This window comes from Belonocnema kinseyi, chromosome 4, assembly GCF_010883055.1.
Source record: "Belonocnema kinseyi isolate 2016_QV_RU_SX_M_011 chromosome 4, B_treatae_v1, whole genome shotgun sequence".
Classification (NCBI taxonomy): domain Eukaryota; kingdom Metazoa; phylum Arthropoda; class Insecta; order Hymenoptera; family Cynipidae; genus Belonocnema; species Belonocnema kinseyi.
The window spans coordinates 17,755,930-17,778,541 of NC_046660.1; the positions used below are offsets into that span (position 1 = coordinate 17,755,930).

Here is a 22,612-nt window from a genome sequence, read left to right on the forward strand (position 1 = left end):
TTTTTTTTTTTAAATTCAGAAATAAAATTTCGTTGCTTTAACACTGACAAACACATTTCACATATACGATGAGGACAATTCAGATATTACTTTCTTGAACTTTGTATATTTTTATGTAATATTTGAATAATCTGGCAATATATCCGTTTCTCGTAAAAAGTGCGCATTTATATTTCTAAACAAATATCGGCTTGAAAAATGAATTAATGCATTTCGTAATATTAATTGTAGCTTTGGGGTATAAAAATCTTCAATAATAAAAATAAGTTAACAAAATAGTGAGCAATTGAGTTCACTATTGATGTCATTGTCATTTTGGATGTATAAAAATCTGCAAAAATTTTGGTAATCTACCGATTTGTCAACGTGAACAGATGTGGAAGATCGGTTTCGTAAATTAATAATAGCACAACAGCAATAACATTTGGCTTTAACGAGTCATATTTTTAATTCGAGCTTTATGTACGACTAATGTATTTCGTCTTTTTCCATTAATTTATCTTTCTATTTGATAATTCAGGGACCACAGTCCGTTCCTTTTTTTTTAACAAAATCCCCCCTTTCTCCCTTAAAATAAAAAAAAAACTCGAAAACACCTAAATAAAAATATTTTTATCCAATTTTTCCCCTTTAAAAAGGTATTAAGAATCATAAATAAAAATTTCAGATATTAGAAAACAGGAAGCTTTGAAAGAGATTTTTTAATTACAAATTTCAAACATTTCCTAAGCCATTTAATTGCTAATTTTTTTTATAGATTTTTATGATATCTGGTCTGTGGTTGCAATTAAAAAATTTCCAACCAAAAAAGATGAATTCTCAACGAAAAATGTAATAGTTGATATGTCAAAAGATTTTAAATTAAATACAGATGAATTCATCCAAAAAAGACGAGTATTCAAAAAAAGTTGAGATTTCTACAAAAAAGTTAAATTTTTGAAACAAAAACATTAATTTTCAAAGAAAAAGGTTAAACTTGGAGCAAAAAGTTAATTTTCAGCCAAATAATTGAAATTTCTAGCTAATTGATAAATTCTGAAACCAAAAGAACAAGTTTTCTGCGAAAATGTTACATTTTCAAATAAAAAGATAATTTAAAACCAAAAAGTCAATTTTTAACTAAATGGTTGAATTTTCTTCTAAGTTGGTCAATTCTCCAGATGAAAATTAAAAAATTCAATTTTAACCGAAAAATGAATTTTCGTTCAAATGATTGAATTTTCTACCAAATTATTAAATTCTCAAGCCAAAAAGAAGATTTTTCTGCAAAAAAGGTTAATTTTCGAAACAAAAATATGAATTTTCAAAGAAAAAGTTATTTTGAAACCAAATGGTTAAGTTTTTTACTAGACTGAAAATTTCTGATGTCAAAAATATAAATTTTCTACGGTACGATTACATTTTTAAACGAAAAATATGAATTTTCAAAGAAAAATTTAATTTTTAACTAAAAAGTTCATTTTCAACCAAATGGTTGATTTTTCTTCTAAATTGATAAATTCTGAAGCCAGACAGACAAATTTTCTAGGAAACAATTGAATTTTCATACAAAAAATGTGAATTTTTTAAAGAAAAAGTTATTTTTCAAACAAATTGTTGAAGATTCCTCTAAATTCATAATTTTTCAAGCTAAAAAGAACAACATTTTACAAAACAGTTAAAATTTCGAACGGAAAATATGCATTTTCGAAGAAAAAGTTAAACTTCAACAAAAACGACAAACTTTACCCAAAAAGTAGAATTTTTTACCAATTTGTTAAATTATGAAGGCAAAAAGACAAATTTTCTACGAAACAATTATATTTTCAAATCAAAAATATTCATTTTCAAAGACAAAGTTAATTGTCAAAAAGATGAATTTTTCACAAAACAGTTTAATTTTCGAACGAAAAAATATGCATTATTAAAAAAAAAACTTAATTTTCATCTAAATAGTCGAATTTTCAAGCCGGAAAAACAATTGTCTACAAAGCAGTTTAATTTTAACCCTAAAATATAAATTTCCAATCAAAAAGTTTATTTTCAACAAATTTTCAAAAAAAAAATGACATTTTTTAAACAGTTAATTTTTAACCAAAAAGTTAAATTTTCAACCAAATAGTTTAATTTTTTATTTAAAGACTCATTTTTCTAAAAAGCAGTTAAATATTTAAACTGAAAATATAAATTTCCTACAAAAAAATTAATTTTTAACCAAATAGTTGAATTTTCAGGATAACAAGACTAATTTTCTGCGAAACAGTTAATTTTCAACCAAATAGTTGAATTTTAAAGCTTACAACTTTTTTTACACAGCAGTTTAATTTTTAATTAAAAAATATAAATTTTCAATAAAAAAGTTAATTTTCAACAAGATAGTTTTATTTTCAATCACAAAGGATACAAAATTGTAAAATTTTCAGAAAAGTAATTAACTTTTAAGCCAAATAATAATTTTTTTTACCAAAAAAGATTTATTCTCAACGAAAAATGTCAATCAAAAAAGACAAATTTGCAAAAAAAGATTTGAATCTTCAACTAAAATAGATCAATTGTAATTCAAAAAGTTGCATTTTTTATGTAAAAAGATTAAATTTCCAACAAAAGAAAATTTTTTAAACCAAAACGACGAATTTTCAACTAAGAAATATTTCACAGTGCATAAAATACAAAAATTTCAGCCACATGTTGAATTTGCAAGCCAGAAAGATGAATTTTAACAAAAATAGTTGAATTGTTATTAAATCTATATATGAATTTTCCACAAAATTGTACAATTTTTAACCTAAAAGGATAATTTTTTAACAAATGTATTCAACTTTCAACTGAATGTTACAATTTTCTCCATTATTCTTTATATTTTTTTTTATTTTCGTGACAAATAATTGATTAATTTCTGGTTTGATTCACCATACTTTATTTTTAAAATTATTTCTTTCATTGTATATGGAGTAAAAATCTATCTACTGATCAAAATTTATTTTTATTTTCCTATCTTTGATTTTCTTGAATTTTTTTCTAATCTATTTTCATAAAAAGAACGTACTATGATCCCTGATATTTTCTCAAAAGAATAAAAACGTGATAAACAGTTTGATTTTTTAAAAAATCACTCCTGGAAATTTCAAATCGAATAACCAGGAAGTGAATTTTTTCGATCGTTCTAACATAAATCCTTAAAAAGAACGTATGTTTTTCACTTCGGCCTTACAATCCATTAAAACTCATGGTTATTTTCGAAAAAAGTTAAACTTTAATTTTTGAAATCCAAATCCAAAAATACGTTTATTTTTATTTTGGTCAATTAAAGATTCTAGCTAAAAATAATTCACATAAAAAATAATTCTAGAAACGATTATTAAAAGGAAATAGAATAATTTTTATATTTTTGGACGATTTTTAAAACTTCCTCTCCATTTGCAAACATTTTTTGACGAAAAATTTTATTCATCATATTAAAATTATTTCAAATATCAACAAAAAAAATGTAGGAAAGTATAAAATAAATAAATTTGAAAATAAAAATTATTAAAAATTTTCCTAGAAATCTTAAGAAAATTTAGTATCCTCTTGAAACCTTTCCAATTTTTGAAAAATCTTTTCTTTTGGTTGTTTGAAATATGCACAAATCTACCCAAAATAAAAAATAATTGCCTTAAAATCTTCCTGTTACTTTTTCAACAACTTTGGAAAATTTTTGAAGTGTTTTAAAATCGTTTTAAATATTCTCTTTAAATAGTTTAAATTACTTGTTCAAAATATTTGATATCTTTCAAAATCTACAATTTGTTTAACATTTTTTTTTAATCTTTTCAAATTTTAAATTATTAAAAATTTTTTTTCGAAATTTCGAAATATTTCTTAAAATGATTCAAATTTCTCCTAAAATTTTGTATAAATTCTGGAAAATTACAAAATTTGCACTAAAATCTTCTAGATTCTTAATTGACAATTCTGATCAATTTTCTCTTAAAATTTCTCTTAAAATTTTTTAACATCTTTTAAAATGTTTTGAATAAATTTGGTCTAAAATACTTTTAAATTTCCTCAAAATAAAAATTATTTTTTATTTTTTAAATGGCTAAATATCTGAAAATAATTCCATTTTTTTTAAATCCTGCAAATTTACAGAAATTCCTTTAAAATCTTCCAGATTCTTTTTCTACCATTTTTTTAATCTTTCGAAGTGATTTAAAATCTTGTTAAATATCCTGTTTAAAAAGTATAAATTATTTTTTTCGAATGTTCGAAATTTTTACAAATCTACCAAAGTTTGTTCTAAGATTTCCTAGATTCTTTTTTAAAAATTTGGTAAACATTTTTCAAATTTCGATTGAAATTAATATTTCAAAATCAAAATAATTTTAAATCGACCCATGAACCCAGAAAATTTTGTAATCTTGGAAAATTGAAAAATGTTGCTTTATAATTTTACTTCATTTTGTTTCGAAATTTATTTTTAAAAATTTTAAATATTTTTCAGTATTCTCTTAAAATTAATTTTTCAAAATAAAAAATCATGAAGAACTTTACCAGGAATCTTAAGACAAATTTTTATTACCTTGAAACCGTTCAAAATCTATAAAAAGCTCCTAAATTTTATACGAAAATCTTCAAAAATATACCATTTCTTTACAAATTAAAAAAATCTTATAATTTTAAAATCTTCCAGATTCTTTTTCGACTATTTTGTAGATCTTTTCAAGTGCCCTAAAATCTTTTTGAACGCATCCCTTTTAAATAGCTTTAATTATTTTTTCAAAATGTTCCAATTTCTAAAAATTTTAAATGATTCAAATTTATCCTAAAATTTCTTGTTTGGCAATTTTAAAAATCTTTTTCTGTTTTCTCTGAAATGTAATTAAAAGAAAATGAAAAATCGTTTTAAATTTGCCTAGGAACCTAAAGACATTTTTTCGTCGCTTGGATTAAACGAATCTTTTCTAAAATGTTGTAATCTTGCAAAATTAAAAAATGATGCTTAAAATTTCCTACAGTCTGTTTCCAAATTTTTAGGCAATCATTTAAAAAAATTGGAAACATCTTTTCTTTTTTCTTAAAATTAATTTTTGAAAATAAAAAATCGCTTAAAATTTGCCTAGGAATCTTAAAAAAAATGTCTCCGCTCGTGACACGTTTTTAAATGCTTAAAACGATTTCTTTGTTATTATATTATTATTATTTTTTTTTTAATAATTACATTTTGAAAAACGTTAAGTAACATTTCTCGAACCGTCCTCCTTCCCCTTTAAAAACGTTACGAAATATATGGACGACTCCGAGGGTCAAAATATTATATTTTTGGTTTCAAAAATTAAAATTTGACTTGGTGAATATAACCACGAGTTTTGATTGATCGTCGACCGAAGTAAAGAACACACGTTCCTTTCAAGGAAAAATTTTGAGCCCTCTGAAAATCATCTATAAATCATATTTCCTAAACTGAGGCAAAACGGAGAAGCTATATTGTTTAGATTTTTGTATAAATAATCTGAAGAGTAAAAATATTCCCGGTAAAAGCCATTTATTTAGAGAAAATTATATATATATTTTTTTTTTGAACCGGGAAACCGGGAATTTTCTGAGACCGCAAGAAACCGGGAATTTATTTCTTGACCGGGAATTTTACAAATTTTACAATAAAAGGCTTTTATTCAATCAAAATATTGTAGCAGTCTAAATGATTCACTTTTTAACCCATTTAATTTGAAATTTGTTGATTAAGAAAACAAATAATAATGTAATATTTACCAATATTTTACTGTTAATTTAATACGAGTAAATTGTAGCCAAATATTTAAAAGTAAGCAATTTGAAACTTAATTTTTTAACATAGAAAGCCTTGAATTATTATAATTTCGAAATAAATTTTGAACGTTAAAATTGTTATTGTTCTATTTAAAAAAATTAGATTTTTAAACGAAATTGTTGAATTTTTATATAAAAATAATAGTTGAACACTTATTATTTGTAGGAAAAATTTGTGTAATTTTAAGAGATGTTTAGAAGTTTTCAGGATGGCCGCTGGACCGGGAAATGGCCACGTTCGATTTCAACAGTTTTTAAATAATTAGTTGAATTGTTATGTTTTTCAATTATGCTATTATTTAGCTTCCAATGCGTAATTCAAATTTTTTTTACTCGAACAAATAAAAAATAAACGCCTTTGATGTTGAAAATTTTGGATGAAAAACATTCTTATTTAATAAATAAATACTTTTTTTTTAAATTTATCTGTACTTTAAGTAACAAAAAGTGAACAAAAACGATTTGACAAAACGATTTTAAACCAGTTCAAAATTTAAGAATTTTCAGATTTTAACGTTAAAACTTAAACGGTTTCAATTTGAAAATCTTTTCATTAAACAAATGTGAACATGTGACTGAAAGTTTATAAACTATTTTCAGTTTTAAAATAAATTCATAATAATATATTCTTAATCAAAGGATTTTATTAAATTTCAAATATTCTTTCAGTCTAAAGTATTCGATTTTTAACCCATTCAATTTGAAATTTTTAATTAGAAAAAAGATTAATTATTGAATATTTAGCAATATTTGAATTTTTATTTAAGACAAGTAAATTGAAATAAAATATTTAAAAGTAAAGAATTTTTAACTGAATTGTTCTGGAATCGTTAAAGTTTCGAAGAGCCCTTAAACTTTGAACGTTACAAATTTAATTTTTGTATTTGAAAAATGCTTAATTTGTAAGTGACATTTTTAAATGTTCAAATTTTATTTATACATCCAAATAGTAAAGAAATTTTCTAAAATTTGCAGGATTTTCTGAAATTTGTAGAAAAAAGTACCAACTTAATTTTAAATATAAAATAAATTTAAAACAACTTCTAGAATTTTTCAAGATTTTAAAATAAAATTTTGAAGCTTTCCAAGGATGTTTAAATTGTTTAAAAAGAAAAGAATTGAATTTCTAATTTAAGAAGTGGTCAGTTAAAAAATTTTCAATTTTTCAATATTTAATGTTTCTAGCTTAAAATTCCTTAAAATTATATAATTTTGAAAAAAATGCAAAGTTCATTGATTGTTTTTCTAATTTAGAGCATTGAAAATGATAACGTGGATTTATATTTTTTTATTGAAAAATGTTAGTACCTTAAATTTTATACGCGTAAATTATTGAGTGTTTGAATACAAAACTTTTTATTTCAAAACCTTCTAAATTTCAATTTTAAAAGTTCAAAATTTAACAGTTTCACTTTGAGTGCTTTTATTTGCAGCTCAGTTTTTATTACCTCAAGTGGACAATTTTTTCGCTTTAGAGTTCCATTTTTTAAATATCATTGACCGTGAAAAATGTTTGCGAACCGGGAAAAAGCCGGGAATTTATTTCGATCAATTAAAACGGCCACCCTGAGTTTTGAAAATATTCAAAATTAATTTAAAACTCAATGTCAAATAATCTAAACGAAGTGTGTGCACATTTTTTCCGAACTTCTAAACATATTTTAAAATGAATAGAATTTTTCCTACAGTTTTTTGAAAATCCTGCAAATTAAAAAAAAATCTTTAAAATCTTCCAGGGTCTTTTTTAACAATTTTGGAAATCTCTTATAGTCTTTTTAAATATTCTGTTAAAATAATTTTAAAAATAAAAAATAATTTTTAATTTTCCTAGAAAAGTTAGGAAAATATTTTTATAGTTTTGGAGTCTCACAATTCTTACAAAGTTTCTAAATTTTTTATTTGAAATTTACAAAAATCTAAATTTTCTTTTAAATCAGGTTGTGGATATTTGAACGGATATTTACACTTGGTTTAAATTATTTGATATCATTTCAGGTTCTCAATTAATTTTTAATCTTTTTAAAACTTTTAAATATTTCTTAAAATTACTCAAATTTCTTCTATAAATTATATGTATTCAAATGTTATTTACAAATGCAAATTTAAAGGGAATGTTTCTTAATTCGCAGGATTTTCTAGAAGTTGAAGAACAAATTCAATTATTTCTAAAAGTTATTTAGAAGTTAATATAATTTTGAATTTAAAAAATTTTAACTAACTTCTAGATTTCTCCAGATTTTGAAATAAAATTTTTAAACGAATTTAAAATTTTTAATGTTTCTAGCCTAAAATAACCTGATAAAATAATTTTGAAAATGTTTAAAGTTCATTGATTGATTCTTTAATTTAGGGTAATGAAAATTTTAACGTGGATTTATAATGTTGGTACTGTGTCAAAATTTTTGAACTCTTTAATTTATGAATGTTCAACATTCTTCCGGTTTAGACGTGTAAGTTATTGAGCATTTGAATACAAATTTTTTGAATTGAAAAACTTTTAAACTTCAATTTCAAAAGTTTAAAATTCAAGGATTCAACTTTGAATGTTTAAATTTGTTGTTTATTTTTTAATACTTTAAATGGAAAAATGTTTAAAATAGAGTTCGATTTTTAAAATTTTATTGACCGAAAAAAATTTTTGCAAACCGGGGAAAAACCGGAAAAATGGTCCTAATGTATGGCAGTTTTTTGCTTTTCTCATTATCTATACAAAAAAACCAAAAAAAGTGGCTTCTCCGTTTGACCTCAGTTTGTGAAGTCCGATATTCCGATAATTTCCAGTGGCCTTAATTCATCATTTTCTTAGAGTATTTTTAATTCACCTTCCCCGGTGTTTTGTATTTAAAATACAATCTTCATCTATCTCGTGTACCCAAGTTTTTATCTGCGCCTTTTAATGTTTTTATGAAATATAATTGGTTCTTTCGCACGCCACTATATTAAGATAACATTTTTATATTGTCTGTGAAAATTTCGTGTGTCTACTTTCTTTTCAATCTCTCACGCGATTTACCCTGGAAGTTTCTTTCTCATCAGTACTTTTTTGGTGACAGTTTCAGCGATTCAAAGATCTCCGACCCTCGGTGTTGATGGAAACGTAAACGGGCCTGTAGAGAATTAAGGGCGGTTGAGTCAAATGATCAGAGCCGTCGTAAACCTGTCCGAGAAGAAATTCTGGACCGACGTAGCAACCACCTTCGACGTGCTCTGCGGCGATTTCTAGATTTTTTTTTAAATAGAAATTTTAATTTAATTCTGCCATTATTTTTACGTATAGTGTGTATATAAGTTATTTCAGGCCTGTCCAGCGAGGGAAAATTTCAGGAATTTTCTTTTAAACGACTCCAATTGCAGATGTGACTTTTCCACCTCCACTTCCCATTCTACTCCATCCGAGCTCTTTCGAATGAGCAAAGAGAAGTGGTGGGGGAAATGCACCATCTGCACTTTGAAGACATTTTTTCCTCACAGACCAAGAATTGAGCTAAAGTTTAGACAAATCTTAATATAAATTAAGATTTTGTCTAAACTCGACTGTTGAAGTTTTTACTCTTCCAATTTTCGAATTGAGATTGTTTCAAACTTTGAACTTTATTTCCATAAATAGAATTCTTATCGGTTTTTGATAGCAATTTTTATACAACTTGTATAATTTATTATAAATAACACGAACCATATTTAATTTGTGGTTGTTTTGTGATATTTGGTATTCTGAAAGGAACAGTCGCCACTGTGAATGGAAAATGCATTTGCATATCCTCCCCAGATTTTTCCAGCTGTACACTGACCTAAATAATAGAAAAAATGCTGATCATTTTTCTAATTTAAAAAAAAAAACTTATTGGTCAATCACGTAGATTTTTTAAAAGAAATGGTTGAAATTTGCACAAAAGATAACGAGGTTTCAACAAAAGACATAAATTTTCAATTAAAATGATGAACGATCAACGAAAAAATAATAATTTTTAATAAATAAGTTCAAGTTTTATCCAAGTAGTTCTAATTTCTACCGATAAAGATGAATTCTCAATGAAGGATTTAATGGTTGTCATATTTCAACCAAAAAGATTTGAATTTTAAATTAAAACCAATTTTTAACCAAAAGAGATAAATTCTGAATTCAAATGTTTTTTAAATTGGGTTCTACTAATTCAATACGATCAAAATATAAGCAATTTAAATCTACATTTTGTAAATCTTATGTCATGTTTTACATTTTTTGAATAATATTCCCTTAAAATAAATATAAAAATAAAAATCATTGTAAATTTTCTTAAGAATTTTCCGGAAAAGATGTTTAGTCCCTTGAAACCCTTCAAAGTTTTGAAAAGCTTTTATTCAAAATCAGCAAAAATCTATGCAAAATAAAAAAACCTTAGAATCTTCTAGTTTCTTTTTCGACGATTTTGGAAATGGTTTGGAGAGTATAAAAATCTTTTCAAATATTCTCATTAGATTAATTTTTTAAAATAAAAAGTAATTTTTAATCTCCCCAGGAATCTTGAGAAATTTAATTTATTTTAAAGCCGTTCTAATTCCTTAAAAAACTTCAAAATTTTATATCGAAATGTTTAAAAATATAGAGGTTAAGAACTTTTTACATTTTCTCAAATTTAAAATTATTCTTAAAAATGTGTTAAACTTCTAAATATCTTTTTAAATGATTCGAATTTTTTGATTCGTGCAAATTTAAAGAAATTTCTTTAAAATCTTCCGGATTAGTTTTCGACAATTTTTAAAGTGTTTTATAATCTTTTTAAACATCTTCTTCAAATAATTTAAATTAATTTTTTTAAATTGTTTACAATTTTAAAGAATCTGCACTTTGTTTTAAATTCTTCCAAATATTTTCAAATTTTTTATTATTTTTGTAATTTTTGCAAAACTTCTAATTAAGTAAATTACATTAATAAAAAATTAATACAAATTTGTTTTAATTTTTTTAACCCTGCAAAATTACAAAGTTTGCCCTTTTAAAATTAATATTTCAAATAAAAAATCATTTTAAATTTACCCAAAGAGCATCAAGAAAATTTGTTTATTCTTTTGGCTCAAAGGACTTTTTTTCTAAAATTCTTTAATCTTGAAAAATTAAAAAATGTTGCTTTGAAACTTTAATGCATTCTAATTTGAAGATTTATAAAATTAACTTCAATGTTTTGAAATATTTTTAATATTTTCTTAATTTATTCTAATTCTTCATTTAATTTTTTATTCAAAAATTTTAATTTATTTCATATTTATTTAAATTATTTGAACAAAATACTTAAACTTTCCAATTTCAACCGAAAAAGATGAATTCTCAATAAAAGCTGTAATCGTTGCGATATTTCAACGAAAGAAAATTTTAATTTTAAATTAAAAATAGTTAAATTTAAACAAAAAAGAAGAATTTCTTACAAAACAGTTAAACTTTTACAAAAATGCTTATTTTGAATCAATAACTTTAATTTTCTACGAAACCAAAAACAATGCATTTTCAACAAATTACTCGAATTTTTGACTAAAAAAGTTTTAAAAAAAGAAAATTAAATTTTCAGTTAAAAAAATTAATTTCAAAATAAAATTTTTTTATTAGAATTATATATATATATATATATATATATTTATATTTTCAAAAATTCTAGATTTTGGAATATTACCTTTAATACGTAATATATTTGAATCAGACGACAAACACCAATCAGCGTAGGAGGACAAACAGGAAGAACCATTGTTTTTGCAGAATCCCATTTCATGGCAGAACCTGGCAGAACTGGTTCCCCTTTGTGCTCTAAAACTACTTTTTGTAGCTCTTTATTCGCACCGAGAACCCCACGATCAATAAAGAATTCCAGATACTGAAAATTAGGAAAAAAATGAAATTCAGAATCTAGGCTCTTTCAAATATTTTAATTTTAATTTGAATATAGGGTGATTCAAATTTTATTTTTTTGGAATTCATCTCCCTTATGGCCTCTTTTTTACCTTATCATATCCTTCGTCTATCAACGTCTTTTTTTCAATCTCTTCGATAATCTGAATGCACATCTGTTTTTTTTCAATCGCCTCTTCTCTATCTCATCCTATCCTTTATGTATACACAACAATCTTTTTGTTAATCTAAATTTTCGTCTATCTTTTTCAATAACCTCTTTCCTACCACCATTCTATCATACATCTATTTAATAGTGATCTTCTTCTATCTATTTTTTAATTTTGATTCACGGCTATCTTTTTCAATACTCTCTTCACAATCTCATCCAATCCTTCATCTATCCATCCTAATTTTGTACTATCTCTGTCAATCTAAATTTTCATCTATCTTTTTCAATCTGCTCTTTCCTATCACCGTTTCATACATCTATTAACGTCTATTTTTTTATCTCTTTGTATCAAAATTCACGAGACACGTCTATCTTTTTCTACCTCTTCGTCAATCTCAATTCACGTATTTTTTCAATATCTTCTTTCCTACCTCTACACTCTCATACATCTATCAAACATTTATCCTTTTATATCTAATTTTCAATCTGAGTTCCCTATTTTTTATCTTCTACCCTTTATCCGTCCACATCAATATTTTTATATCTCTTTGTCAATAGGAATTCCCGTCTATTTTTTTCAATATCCGCTTTCCTACCACCATTCTATAATACATCTATGAAACAGCAATTTTCTTATATATATTTTTTAATCTTGATTCACGTCTATTTTTTCCAATACTCTCTTCACAATCTCATCCAATCCTTCATCTACCCATCCTATCCATCTATCCTTTTAAATCCCATCTTCTCTATCTCATCCTATCACGTCAATCTCTTTCTATCTTTCTGTAATCTAAATTTTCGCCATATTTTCAGTCTCCTCTTCTCTGCCTCACCGTATAACAAATCTATCAAACAATTATCGTTTTCTATATATTTTTCAATCTAAATTCGTGTCACTCTTTTTTAATTCTCTCTTCTCTATCTCTTTTTACCTTCTATCTGTCCACGTTCATCTTTTTATATTTCTTTGCATAAATAAATTTCCATCTAACATTTTCAAACTCCTCTTCGCTATCTTATCCTACCCTACATCTATCAACGTCTATCTTTTTCTATCTATTTTTCAATATAAATTTCCATCCTTCTTTTAATTCTCCTCTCCTCTATGCCATTGTATCCTAAATCTACCAACGTTCATCTTTTTCCATCCCCTATTTTCTATCTCATCTTACACTGTATCTATTCATGTCAATCTTTTGCTACCTCTGTTAATCTAAATTCCCGTTTATCTTTTTCAATACCCTCAACCAGTGGACACACCGAGGTATAAAAAATTATACCATTTTATGGATGCAAAGTGACTTATTGCGAGTAATAACATAGTTCTCTTTTTTACTATCCCCCAATTTCTATCCTTTTCAATCTTTTTACTTCCAGCAGCTCATTATACTTTTTCCAAGGAGGGAAATTAAAGAAAATGAGTGGAAATAAGGGTTGGGAAAATAGGAGAAGTGAGGGAAAATGAGGCAATTAAAGGTTATAAGGAGAGGGAAATGATAAGAAATGAGTGAAGGGGAAGTAGAGGAAGTAAAAGGAAAATGGAGAGTATTGAAGAGGGTTCGAGGGGAAGGGGAGTAGGGAAATGGGGAAGAAAGATTATTAACTTGAGAATTTTCACAAATAGAAAAAAAATGATTTCTTAATTTCCGAAAACACCTACCTGAGTCAATTTCACATTCAGCCAGGCCTTTTCTAATCCTTTATTATCTAACGCAGCCCGAAGTTTGATACTTTCTCCACAAACGTATGCACTTCTCTCTAATTGTGCACTAAGCTCGACTGGGTTTCGTCTACAGCAAAAGCAGCAGGACGTGTGTACTTCAGATCCAATCATAGGCTTCTAAAACAATAGCGGGAAGATGACTATTTTTGAAATACAATTTTTAATTTTTGAAAAGAAATGCAAATTTTTAGAAGACAAATATATTTTCAAATGTTTTACTTTAAAACTCTTTTCGGTATATCCTTTCTTACCAAATATTGTTCATCCATGCAATCTATATGAGGCCCAATAAGCGTAAAATACTTGAGACCCTGTGGAGGACTCGCATAAGGTCTGTCGACAGTAGCCTTTACATAGTACCGAATGTAACCAGTTCGAGATTCAAAACTGCATGGCAAAGCACTTTCGGGGAGATTGAACGTGAAGGGAAATTGATGCTTTCCTCTTGGAAGAATTGGAATAGGACCTTCTGAGGTATCTGGAAAATATTTACAAATTTCAAACCTCAGCCTCCCATAATTTTACCTCTCATCTCCTACTTTCTCATATCTCACTTTACCCTTCACTTCCCTCCCTTCTTAAAACTTCTTCTCCTCTACTTCCTTCTCTCCTCACTTCACAAGCTTCCTTCTCTTACTTTCCCACCACTATCTTCACCCTTAAATTCCCCTCTCTTTCCAAACGTCTCCTCTCCTCGATTCCAATAATTTACCGACCGTCCTGTCACTTTACTTGCTAACCATTCATTTCTCCTCAAATGCACTACTTTTGCTTCATCTAAGTTCCCCGACTTTCCCTCTGCTCATTTCTCCTTTCGTCACTTTCCCACTATTCACGTCGCTTACTTACCATACTTTCATTTCCCTCATTTCCTCTTATTTTCCATCACTTATCCTAATTCTCCTCCCTTGATTTTTCCTTCTACCGCTCTTCACGTTTCCCCTTATCTACAATACTTATACTTCCCTCATTTCTCTTTACTACAACCCTCATTTCAATCAATTCCCCTACTACCCCTCTTAAAATTTCGCTTCATTTCTCCTACTTCCTTTATCGTCGTTTCTCCTAATCTACTAATTTAATTCCCCCTCACTTACCCTACTTTCGCTTTCTTCACTTCTCCTTATTTTCCATCGCTTAACCTAGTAACCTACTCTTCATTTTCCCTACTTCCCTTCTCCTCCTCTCCCGTAACTTTCCGAATTATACCCCTCATTTCTACTCACTTCTTCTACTCACCATCCCTTATCCCCCCAACTACACTAGGTTCCTTCCCCTCATTTCCACAATTTCACATTCATTATTTATTTCACTATCCCTCTCCACGTTTGCCCTTATTTCCGCTACTTCCCTTCCCCTCGTTTTCCCTCTTTTCCCTTCCCCGAATTTTTCATTGTTTCCCCTACTTCTCCTCTCATTCCCCATCTCCTCCCCTACTTTCTCCCTCATTTTCCTATTATTCTGCTCAACATTTCCCATGATACCCTCCTCAATACCCAACATCCCCTTGCTTCCTCTAATTTCCCCCTCATTTTTTATCGATTATCCAACTTCCCCTCATTTTATCACCTCCCTACATTTACTTATTTCCATCCCTTCCGTACTACCAATCTCTACATTTCCCCTTAATCCCCTTCTCCTCGTTTCCTCTCACCTCCCGTCTCCTAATTTCCTCCCATATACCCTGCTTCGCCTCCTATAATTCTTCATCGCTTACCCTACTCCTTAGTCCCTATTCCATGGACTTATTAACAATTCATCATTTTTGGTTAAAATTGCAACTATTTTTTAAATCGAACTATTGAGTTGAAAATTAACATATTTGTTTTTGAAAATTCATATTTTTTATATTTCAACTTTTTTTGTATAAAATTCGTCTTTTTTTAATGAAAATTTATCAGTTTTAATGAAAAATTTTTTCATTATTGAATAAACAATCATTCTCGATTGAAAATTACTCTTTTTGGTTGAAAATAGCTGTTTCAACTACACATTTATTTATTACACTTTTGGTTCAAAAATTAATTTTTTATTGTTTTATTTTATTTTTTAATAATGAGTACGATATTTCTGCACAGTCAGTTTTGTCAATCACAATTTCCAAATGAGTGATTTTATTTCATGATAATCTGGAAGATTTGAGATTCGAAGACAATTTATTTTTATTTTGCAGGATTAAAAAAAATTGTTGGATAACTTTGAATTATTTCTTTTAATTTTGCAAGGTTACAAAATTTAACAAAAATTCTAGTGAGCTTAAGAAACTATTTAAAAATTTCGAAAAGTTTCAGAAATTATTTTAAAACAGAAAATATTTCAAAAAATGTCAAAGAAAATGTAGATTTTTTAAGATTTCGAACAAAAAAATCATGATTTTTGGCACAATTTTGAAAGCTTTCATCAAAATAAAAAAATTTTCTCAAGATTCCTAGAAAAATTTCAAATGACATCTTATTCTGGAAAATTTATTTTCAAGCAAAATAAAAAAAATTTCGAATAGAATCTGAATGATTTTAATTTTTTAAGATTTCTGGGAAAATTCCAAATGATTTTTTATTTTTTTAAATAAATTTTTATAGGAAACTTAACAATATTTTTATTTTAGAGCTTCTTGAGGATTTATGAGAATAACAAATTTTTCTTAAGATTCCTGGGAAAAATATTTATTCGAATGTCTTTTATATTAAAATATATTTTTCCATAGAAATGATAAATTAGTAAAATTTTTTTCTTGCCTACAAATTTTTGTTTAAAGATTCAACTATTTTGTAAAAAATCATACCAAATATTTTTGAAAAATTGGTTTAATTTATCTAAATTAAATTGTTAAATTTATTTACCATGTCCCCAGACGATGAGCCTCTCATCGACAAAATACTGGTCATCTTTTACATTTCTTCGATCTCCACTGACCAGAATTTTCCATTCGGCATGTCCCTGGCCACGTAATGATATTCTTACAGCTAAAAAATGAAAGTTTAATCATTAATTTAATGATTTTATTGTGTTGACCATGTTTTTCATTAATTTTGTATCGTTAAATATTAAATTAGTGTCGATTACTGGTCTAATATTTTTAATTAAATAAGAAAAAATCTAACACAAACCGGATTTGAACCGGGAACGCCACTATCCCTGAGTGGTGCGTTAAGCAACTTCGCTACTAAGGTTTAATTGGTTAACACACCACTGATGGACAATGGCGTTCCTGGTTCAAACCCGGGCTGAGGTACATTTTTTTCTCGTTTCTCGTAAAATATTAAACCAGTAATCGATGCTGATTTAATATTTTACATTCAAAATTAAAGCTTATTAATTACAGGGTGGAAAATTTAATTGAGAAAAAAATTTCCCGGGTTTATCCCGGTTCAAAAAAATTTTACTGCAAATTAAAGAATAAGTAACAAAATTATGCATTTTCAAAATTACATAATTTTAAGCAATTCTGATCCAAAGAATCCTACGAAAATTATGTTATTATGGTGGAAATTTTCAAAATCTTTAAGAAGCTTTAAAGTTTGATTTCAAAGGTTTAAAAAATCTACATTTCCTTTTAAATTTTCTAAATTTTTTCCGAAATGATTCGGATTTTTTATGAAATTTTTGGAAAATATTTCAGAATTTAAAAAATTTCCCTAAAATCATCCAAATTTATTTCGAAATTTTTAGCAATCTTCTGAAATGTTTTTAAACTTTGTTTAAAATTAATTTTTCAACGCAAACAAAATTTAAATTAAAATTTGCCGAGGAATCTTAATTAAAAATTTGTATTCTCTTGAAAAATTCCCAAATTCTTGAAAAACTCATCAATCTTGTTGTCCAAAATGTACAAAAATCTACATTTTGTTACAAATTTTCTGAAATATTTTCAAATTTTAAATTATTTTTTAATCCTTTTCAAAACTTTCAAAAAACCTCTTAAATTTACTTGAATTCTTTCTAAAAATTTGTAAGCTTGAGAAACTGATTAATTTTGCTATAAAATATTTTAAATTCTCATTCGGAATTTCAGGAAATCGTTTAAAAGGTTTATTGATAATTTGAAAATTTGTCTTAGAATTCATTTTTCAAAATACAAAATAATTTGACATTTTTCCAGGATTCTTAAACATTTTTTGTATTCTCTTAAAACCTTTCAGAATCATCTAAAAGCTTCAAAATTTTATTTCAAAATCTTTGAAAATGTAGATTTTGTTTTATAATTTTTGAAATATTTTGAAGTTTTTAATGATTTTTTTAATATATTCTCAATTTTTTAAAACTGATCCGAATTTTTTTCTGAAATTTTTGAAAAATATTTTCTAGAAATAATTTAAAAAAAATTAAAAATATTTAAAAAATGTCCGAGGAATCTTAAGACATGTTTTTATTATCTTGGAACCTTTCAAAACCATTAAGATGCTTTAAAATTTGATTTGAAAAGCTTAATAAATCTACAATTTCATTTACTTTTTTTATCCTTTGAAATTATTAAATATTTTCGACATTTTTTCTAAACTGTTAAATATTTTTCGAAATTCCTTAAATTGTTCTTTGTTCAAAATTGGTATTTTTTAGTTGAAAATTCAGCTATTTCGTTCAAATTAATGTATTTTGTTTAAAAATCGTCTATTTTGGTATTAAAGTAATATTTTTGTTTATCTTTTTTGGTTTAAAATTCAACTACTTGGTTAAAAATTTGTCTTTTATATTTGAAAATTCATGTATGTTGCTAAAAAATCATTTCTTTTGGTAGAAAATTATTATTAATTTTTTTTTAAATTAAACCGAAAGCTAAACTCTCCCATTTTTTATTGAAAGTTATCTTTTTCACTTCAAAGTTCAACTATTTGGTTAAAAACTTGTCTTTTTTGGTTGAAAATTCAACTATTTCATTTAAACATTCATCATTTAAGATGAAAAATAATATTTTTTGGAAGAAAATTAATCTTATTGTTTCAAAATTAATCTTTTTGTTTAAAAGTTCAACTATTTCAGTTAAAGATTCATCATTTCGGTTGAAAATTCATCAGTTTGGTTGGAAATTAATTTTTTCAACTGAAAATGTGTCTATTCAATTTTTATTGTTGATAATTGATCTTTTTTAATAAAAAATTCATTTATTTTGTTGAAAAATCATCCTTTTAGGTAAAAAATTGATTTTTTGTTTGTTTGCAAATTAAACTTTTTGAAAAATTCAACTTTTTGGCTCAAAATTCATCAATTTGGTTGAAATTAAATTTATTTAACTGAAGATTTCATTATTCCATTTTTGATTTAAAATGGGTCTTTTTTAGAAAAAAATTCAACTGTTTGGTTAAAAATTTGTATTTTTATTAGAAAATTCGACTATTCCAGTTAATTATTCATTATTTAATTGAAAAATTCATCAATTTGGTTGAAAATTAATTTTGTTAACTAAAAATGTAACTATTGAATTTTTGCTGTTGAAAATTGATTTTCTTTGATAGAAAATTCAACGATTTAGTTGAAAATTAATTTATTTTGTTGATAAATCGTCTTTTTAGGCAAAAATGTTGCTTCTTTTTTTGTTTAAAAATTAATCTTCTTTTTGGAAAATTCAACTTTTTGGTTCAAACTTCATCAGTTTGATTGAAATTCAATTTTTTTGACAGAAAATTTAATTATTCCGTTTTTAATTTAAAATGGATATTTTTTAGAATAAAATTCAATTGTTTGGTTAAAAATCTGTCTTTTCTATCAGAAAATTTGACTATTTCAGTTAAAGATTTACCATTTCATTTGAAAATTCATTAATTTGGTTGAAAATTAATTTTTTCATCTGAAAATTTAACTTCAATTTTTTGTCAAAAATTGATCTTTTTTAAATTAAAATTCAACTACTTGATTAAAAATTGGTCTCTTTTATATAAAAATTTAATTAATTCGTTAAATATTAATGTATTTTGTTGAAAAATCTTTTTTTTTCGTAGAAAATTAATTTTTGGTTTTGAAAATTAATATTTTTCTTTGAAAATTAATCTTTTTGGTTAAAAATTAAAGTATCTCAGTTAAATATTTTTTATTTTACTGAAAAATGCATCATTGTATTTAAAAATAAAACTATTTGGTTAAAAATCTGTCTTGTTTAGTTGAAAATTTAACTATTTCGTTAAAAAATCATGTATTTTGTTAAAAAATCGTTTTTTTTTTTAGTAGGAAATATTTTGATTGGAAATTAATTTTTTTTACTGAAAATTTCACTACTATTCCATTTTTTGGTGTAAATAATCTTTTTCAGTTTAAAGTTCAACTATTTGGTTAAAAATTTTTCTTTTGTCGTTGAAAATTTATATATTATAGTTAAAGATTCATCATTTCAGTAAAAAAAATATCCTTTTTTTTTATAGAAAATTAATTTTTTTATTTATCTTTTCGTTTAAAGATTAAACTATTTTATTTACAAATTCATCATTTCAGTTGAAAATTTATCAGTTTGGTTGAAAATTAATTTTTCTGAATAAAAATTTAACTATTTCATTTCTCAATTTAAATTGATCTTCTTCAGTTTAAAATTCAAATATTTTATTCAATAAAAAAAGTTAATTAATTGAAATTTGAAGTTTATCATCTTTGATCGTTTTTCATTCCAAATTTTAAATTTTCTTCAAAGATTCGTAAAATTCACTGTCAAAAAATAAAGTCACTTTCATATCTCGATTTCTGGGCCAAATTGAATGCATGCAAAAAAAATGTAAATACTTACACCTCAGCTTGAAGTTTTCAGTCGTATGCAGGATAACGTGACCCCGAATGGATTCACCAGCATAATAAATTTCCTTCTCAAGTCTGATATCAAATTCGTTAATATTATCCATTTTACAAAATTGCAGACTTGATCCTCAAATTCTCAGAGGCGAAAAATTGAATTCCTCGAGTTTATTTATTTTTTACAAAATTATCCACTATATTGTTAGTTTATTCGCCAATTTCCTGATCGGTAGAATTGATGTTCGACGTTCGTAAAAGGCATCTGGAACCTTGTGATGAAGATATCAAAAATTGATGTTTTTTCGAAATTCTCATTTTCGAATTTCGACCCCTGCTTTTTGAACTTTTGATAAACTTTTATTTTTGCGTCATAATTGTTTTCCTTTCACGCTCCTGATTTTTCCTGACTTTTCAAAAAATTCTGTCAATTCTGTTCCTGATTTTCGCACTCTTTATCCTCTTTTCGAATTTTTTATGCGTTTGTGCCACTTTTTTAAGGAAGAAATTCGAGTTTAATATGCTTTTATCCATACCAAGATGATATCAATACTGGAACGTGATGGTAATGACGTATGTGGAACAGTTACGTCGAATTCACACGTTGAGTGGAATTAGGGTGGACGGGGTGGATGGAAATCCCACCCTCGAGATGGAATCCAGTTTCCTGATTCTGCGTATCCTTCTCCATGGGTTCCGAAATTTTCGGAAATAATAAACAATTAATGTTAAATATTTAGTTTATATATTTCTCATACCAGTTTTAGTACAATTACTTGCAAATATTTCGGTTATTAAAAAATAACTATTATTTACTAATAAAGATTAATTAACCTGGATTGGAAAATCGATTTTCTGATATTTTTTATGTTCCTATATAAATATTGTGATGTTCATACCTTTTTATTGCTCTAGATGTGGGTTTTAGGGGTGAGTCACCAATGGGGTGGTAAATAGGGGTGAGTTCGATGGGGGAGCCAATCTCCGAGAGAGACGAGATGAAGCGCAACCCTTATTGGTTGATGGATGCTGTGATTATTGGGATTCTCATACAAATATTTCGAATGAGAAAATAATAATAATTAGTTTTCTAAGCTGAAAATTTAGGTAATTTTATTTTTTATTACAAATTTGTATTTTTAGTTTAAAATTCAACTATGTCATTTGAACAGGGTGGACGCTGGACCAGGAAACCGGGAAATGACGGTGATTTTTTTTTAACGGGAATTTTATAAAATTAGTAGAAGAAAAATCTGTTCACGTTCGATTTCAACAGTTTTTAAATAATTAGTTGAATTGTTATGTTTTTCAATTATGCTATTATTTAGCTTACAATGCGTAATTCAAATTTTTTTATTTAAAAAGTTTTCGATTAAAAATTTTTATTTTTAAGCTTACATTTTTAATTTAAAGAATTTTTTAATGCTTTCTTAAAGACTTGAACAAATAAAAAATGAAAGCCTTTTGGTGTTGAAAATTTTGGATAAAAAACATTTTTATTTACTGAATCAATACATTTTTGTTAATTTATCTGTACTTTAAGTAATAAAAAGTGAACAAAAACGATTTGACAAAACGTTTTGAAATCAGTTCAAAATTTAAGAATTTTCAGATTTTAACGTTAAAACTTAAACGGTTTCAATTTGAAAGTCTTAGTCATTAAACAAATGTGAACGTGTGACTGAAAGTTAATAAACTATTTTCATCTTAAAAATAACTTCATAATAATATATTCTTAATTAAAGGATTTTATCAAATTTAAAATATTGTTTCAGTTTAAAATATTCAATTTTTGACCCATTCAATTTGAAATTATTAATTTAAAAAATATTAATTATTGAATATTTACCAATATTTGAATTTTTATTTAAGAAAAGTAAATAATCTTTAACTGAATTGTTTGACATAGAAAGCCTGGATCGTTAAAATTTCGAAGAGTCTTTAAACTTTGAACATTACAATATTAATTGTTGTATTTGAAAAATGCTTAATTTATAACTGAAAATTTTTTATTTTGATGTATAATTTACAAATGAACATTTGTAGACAAAATTTGAGTAATTTTAAGAGATATTGAGGAGTTTTTAAAATATAAAAAATTATCATGCAAATTTTAGAAAGTTTTCTTAAAATCTTCTAGAATCTTGTTTGAAAATTTTGTTTAAATCTTTGAAAAACTTTTTAAATATTCTCTTAAAATAATTTTTCAAATTGAAAAATTATTTTTAATTTTCCTAGGAATCTTAAGAAAAAGTTTTTATTCTTTTGAAGCCTTTCACAATTCTTGAGAAGAATCTAATTTTTTTGTTTAAAATCTGCGAAAATCTACATTTTGTTTTATATTAGGCTATCATTGCAAGTTTTA

At 25.5% G+C, this 22,612-nt stretch overlaps 1 protein-coding gene across 1 annotated transcript; it reads right to left on the reverse strand.

Moving 5' to 3' along the window:
• Nucleotides 1-8,842: 8,842 nt before the first annotated feature.
• Nucleotides 8,843-20,357, reverse strand: LOC117171817 (arrestin domain-containing protein 3-like). The gene is made up of 7 exons (XM_033359446.1): nucleotides 20,246-20,357; nucleotides 16,380-16,502; nucleotides 13,791-14,017; nucleotides 13,477-13,656; nucleotides 11,430-11,627; nucleotides 9,461-9,575; nucleotides 8,843-9,006 (listed from the first exon to the last, which is right to left on the reverse strand). The coding sequence occupies exons 1-7, from the start codon at nucleotides 20,355-20,357 to the stop codon at nucleotides 8,843-8,845; spliced, it is 1,119 nt and encodes a 372-aa protein (XP_033215337.1).
• Between the last annotated feature and the right edge of the window lie 2,255 nt (nucleotides 20,358-22,612).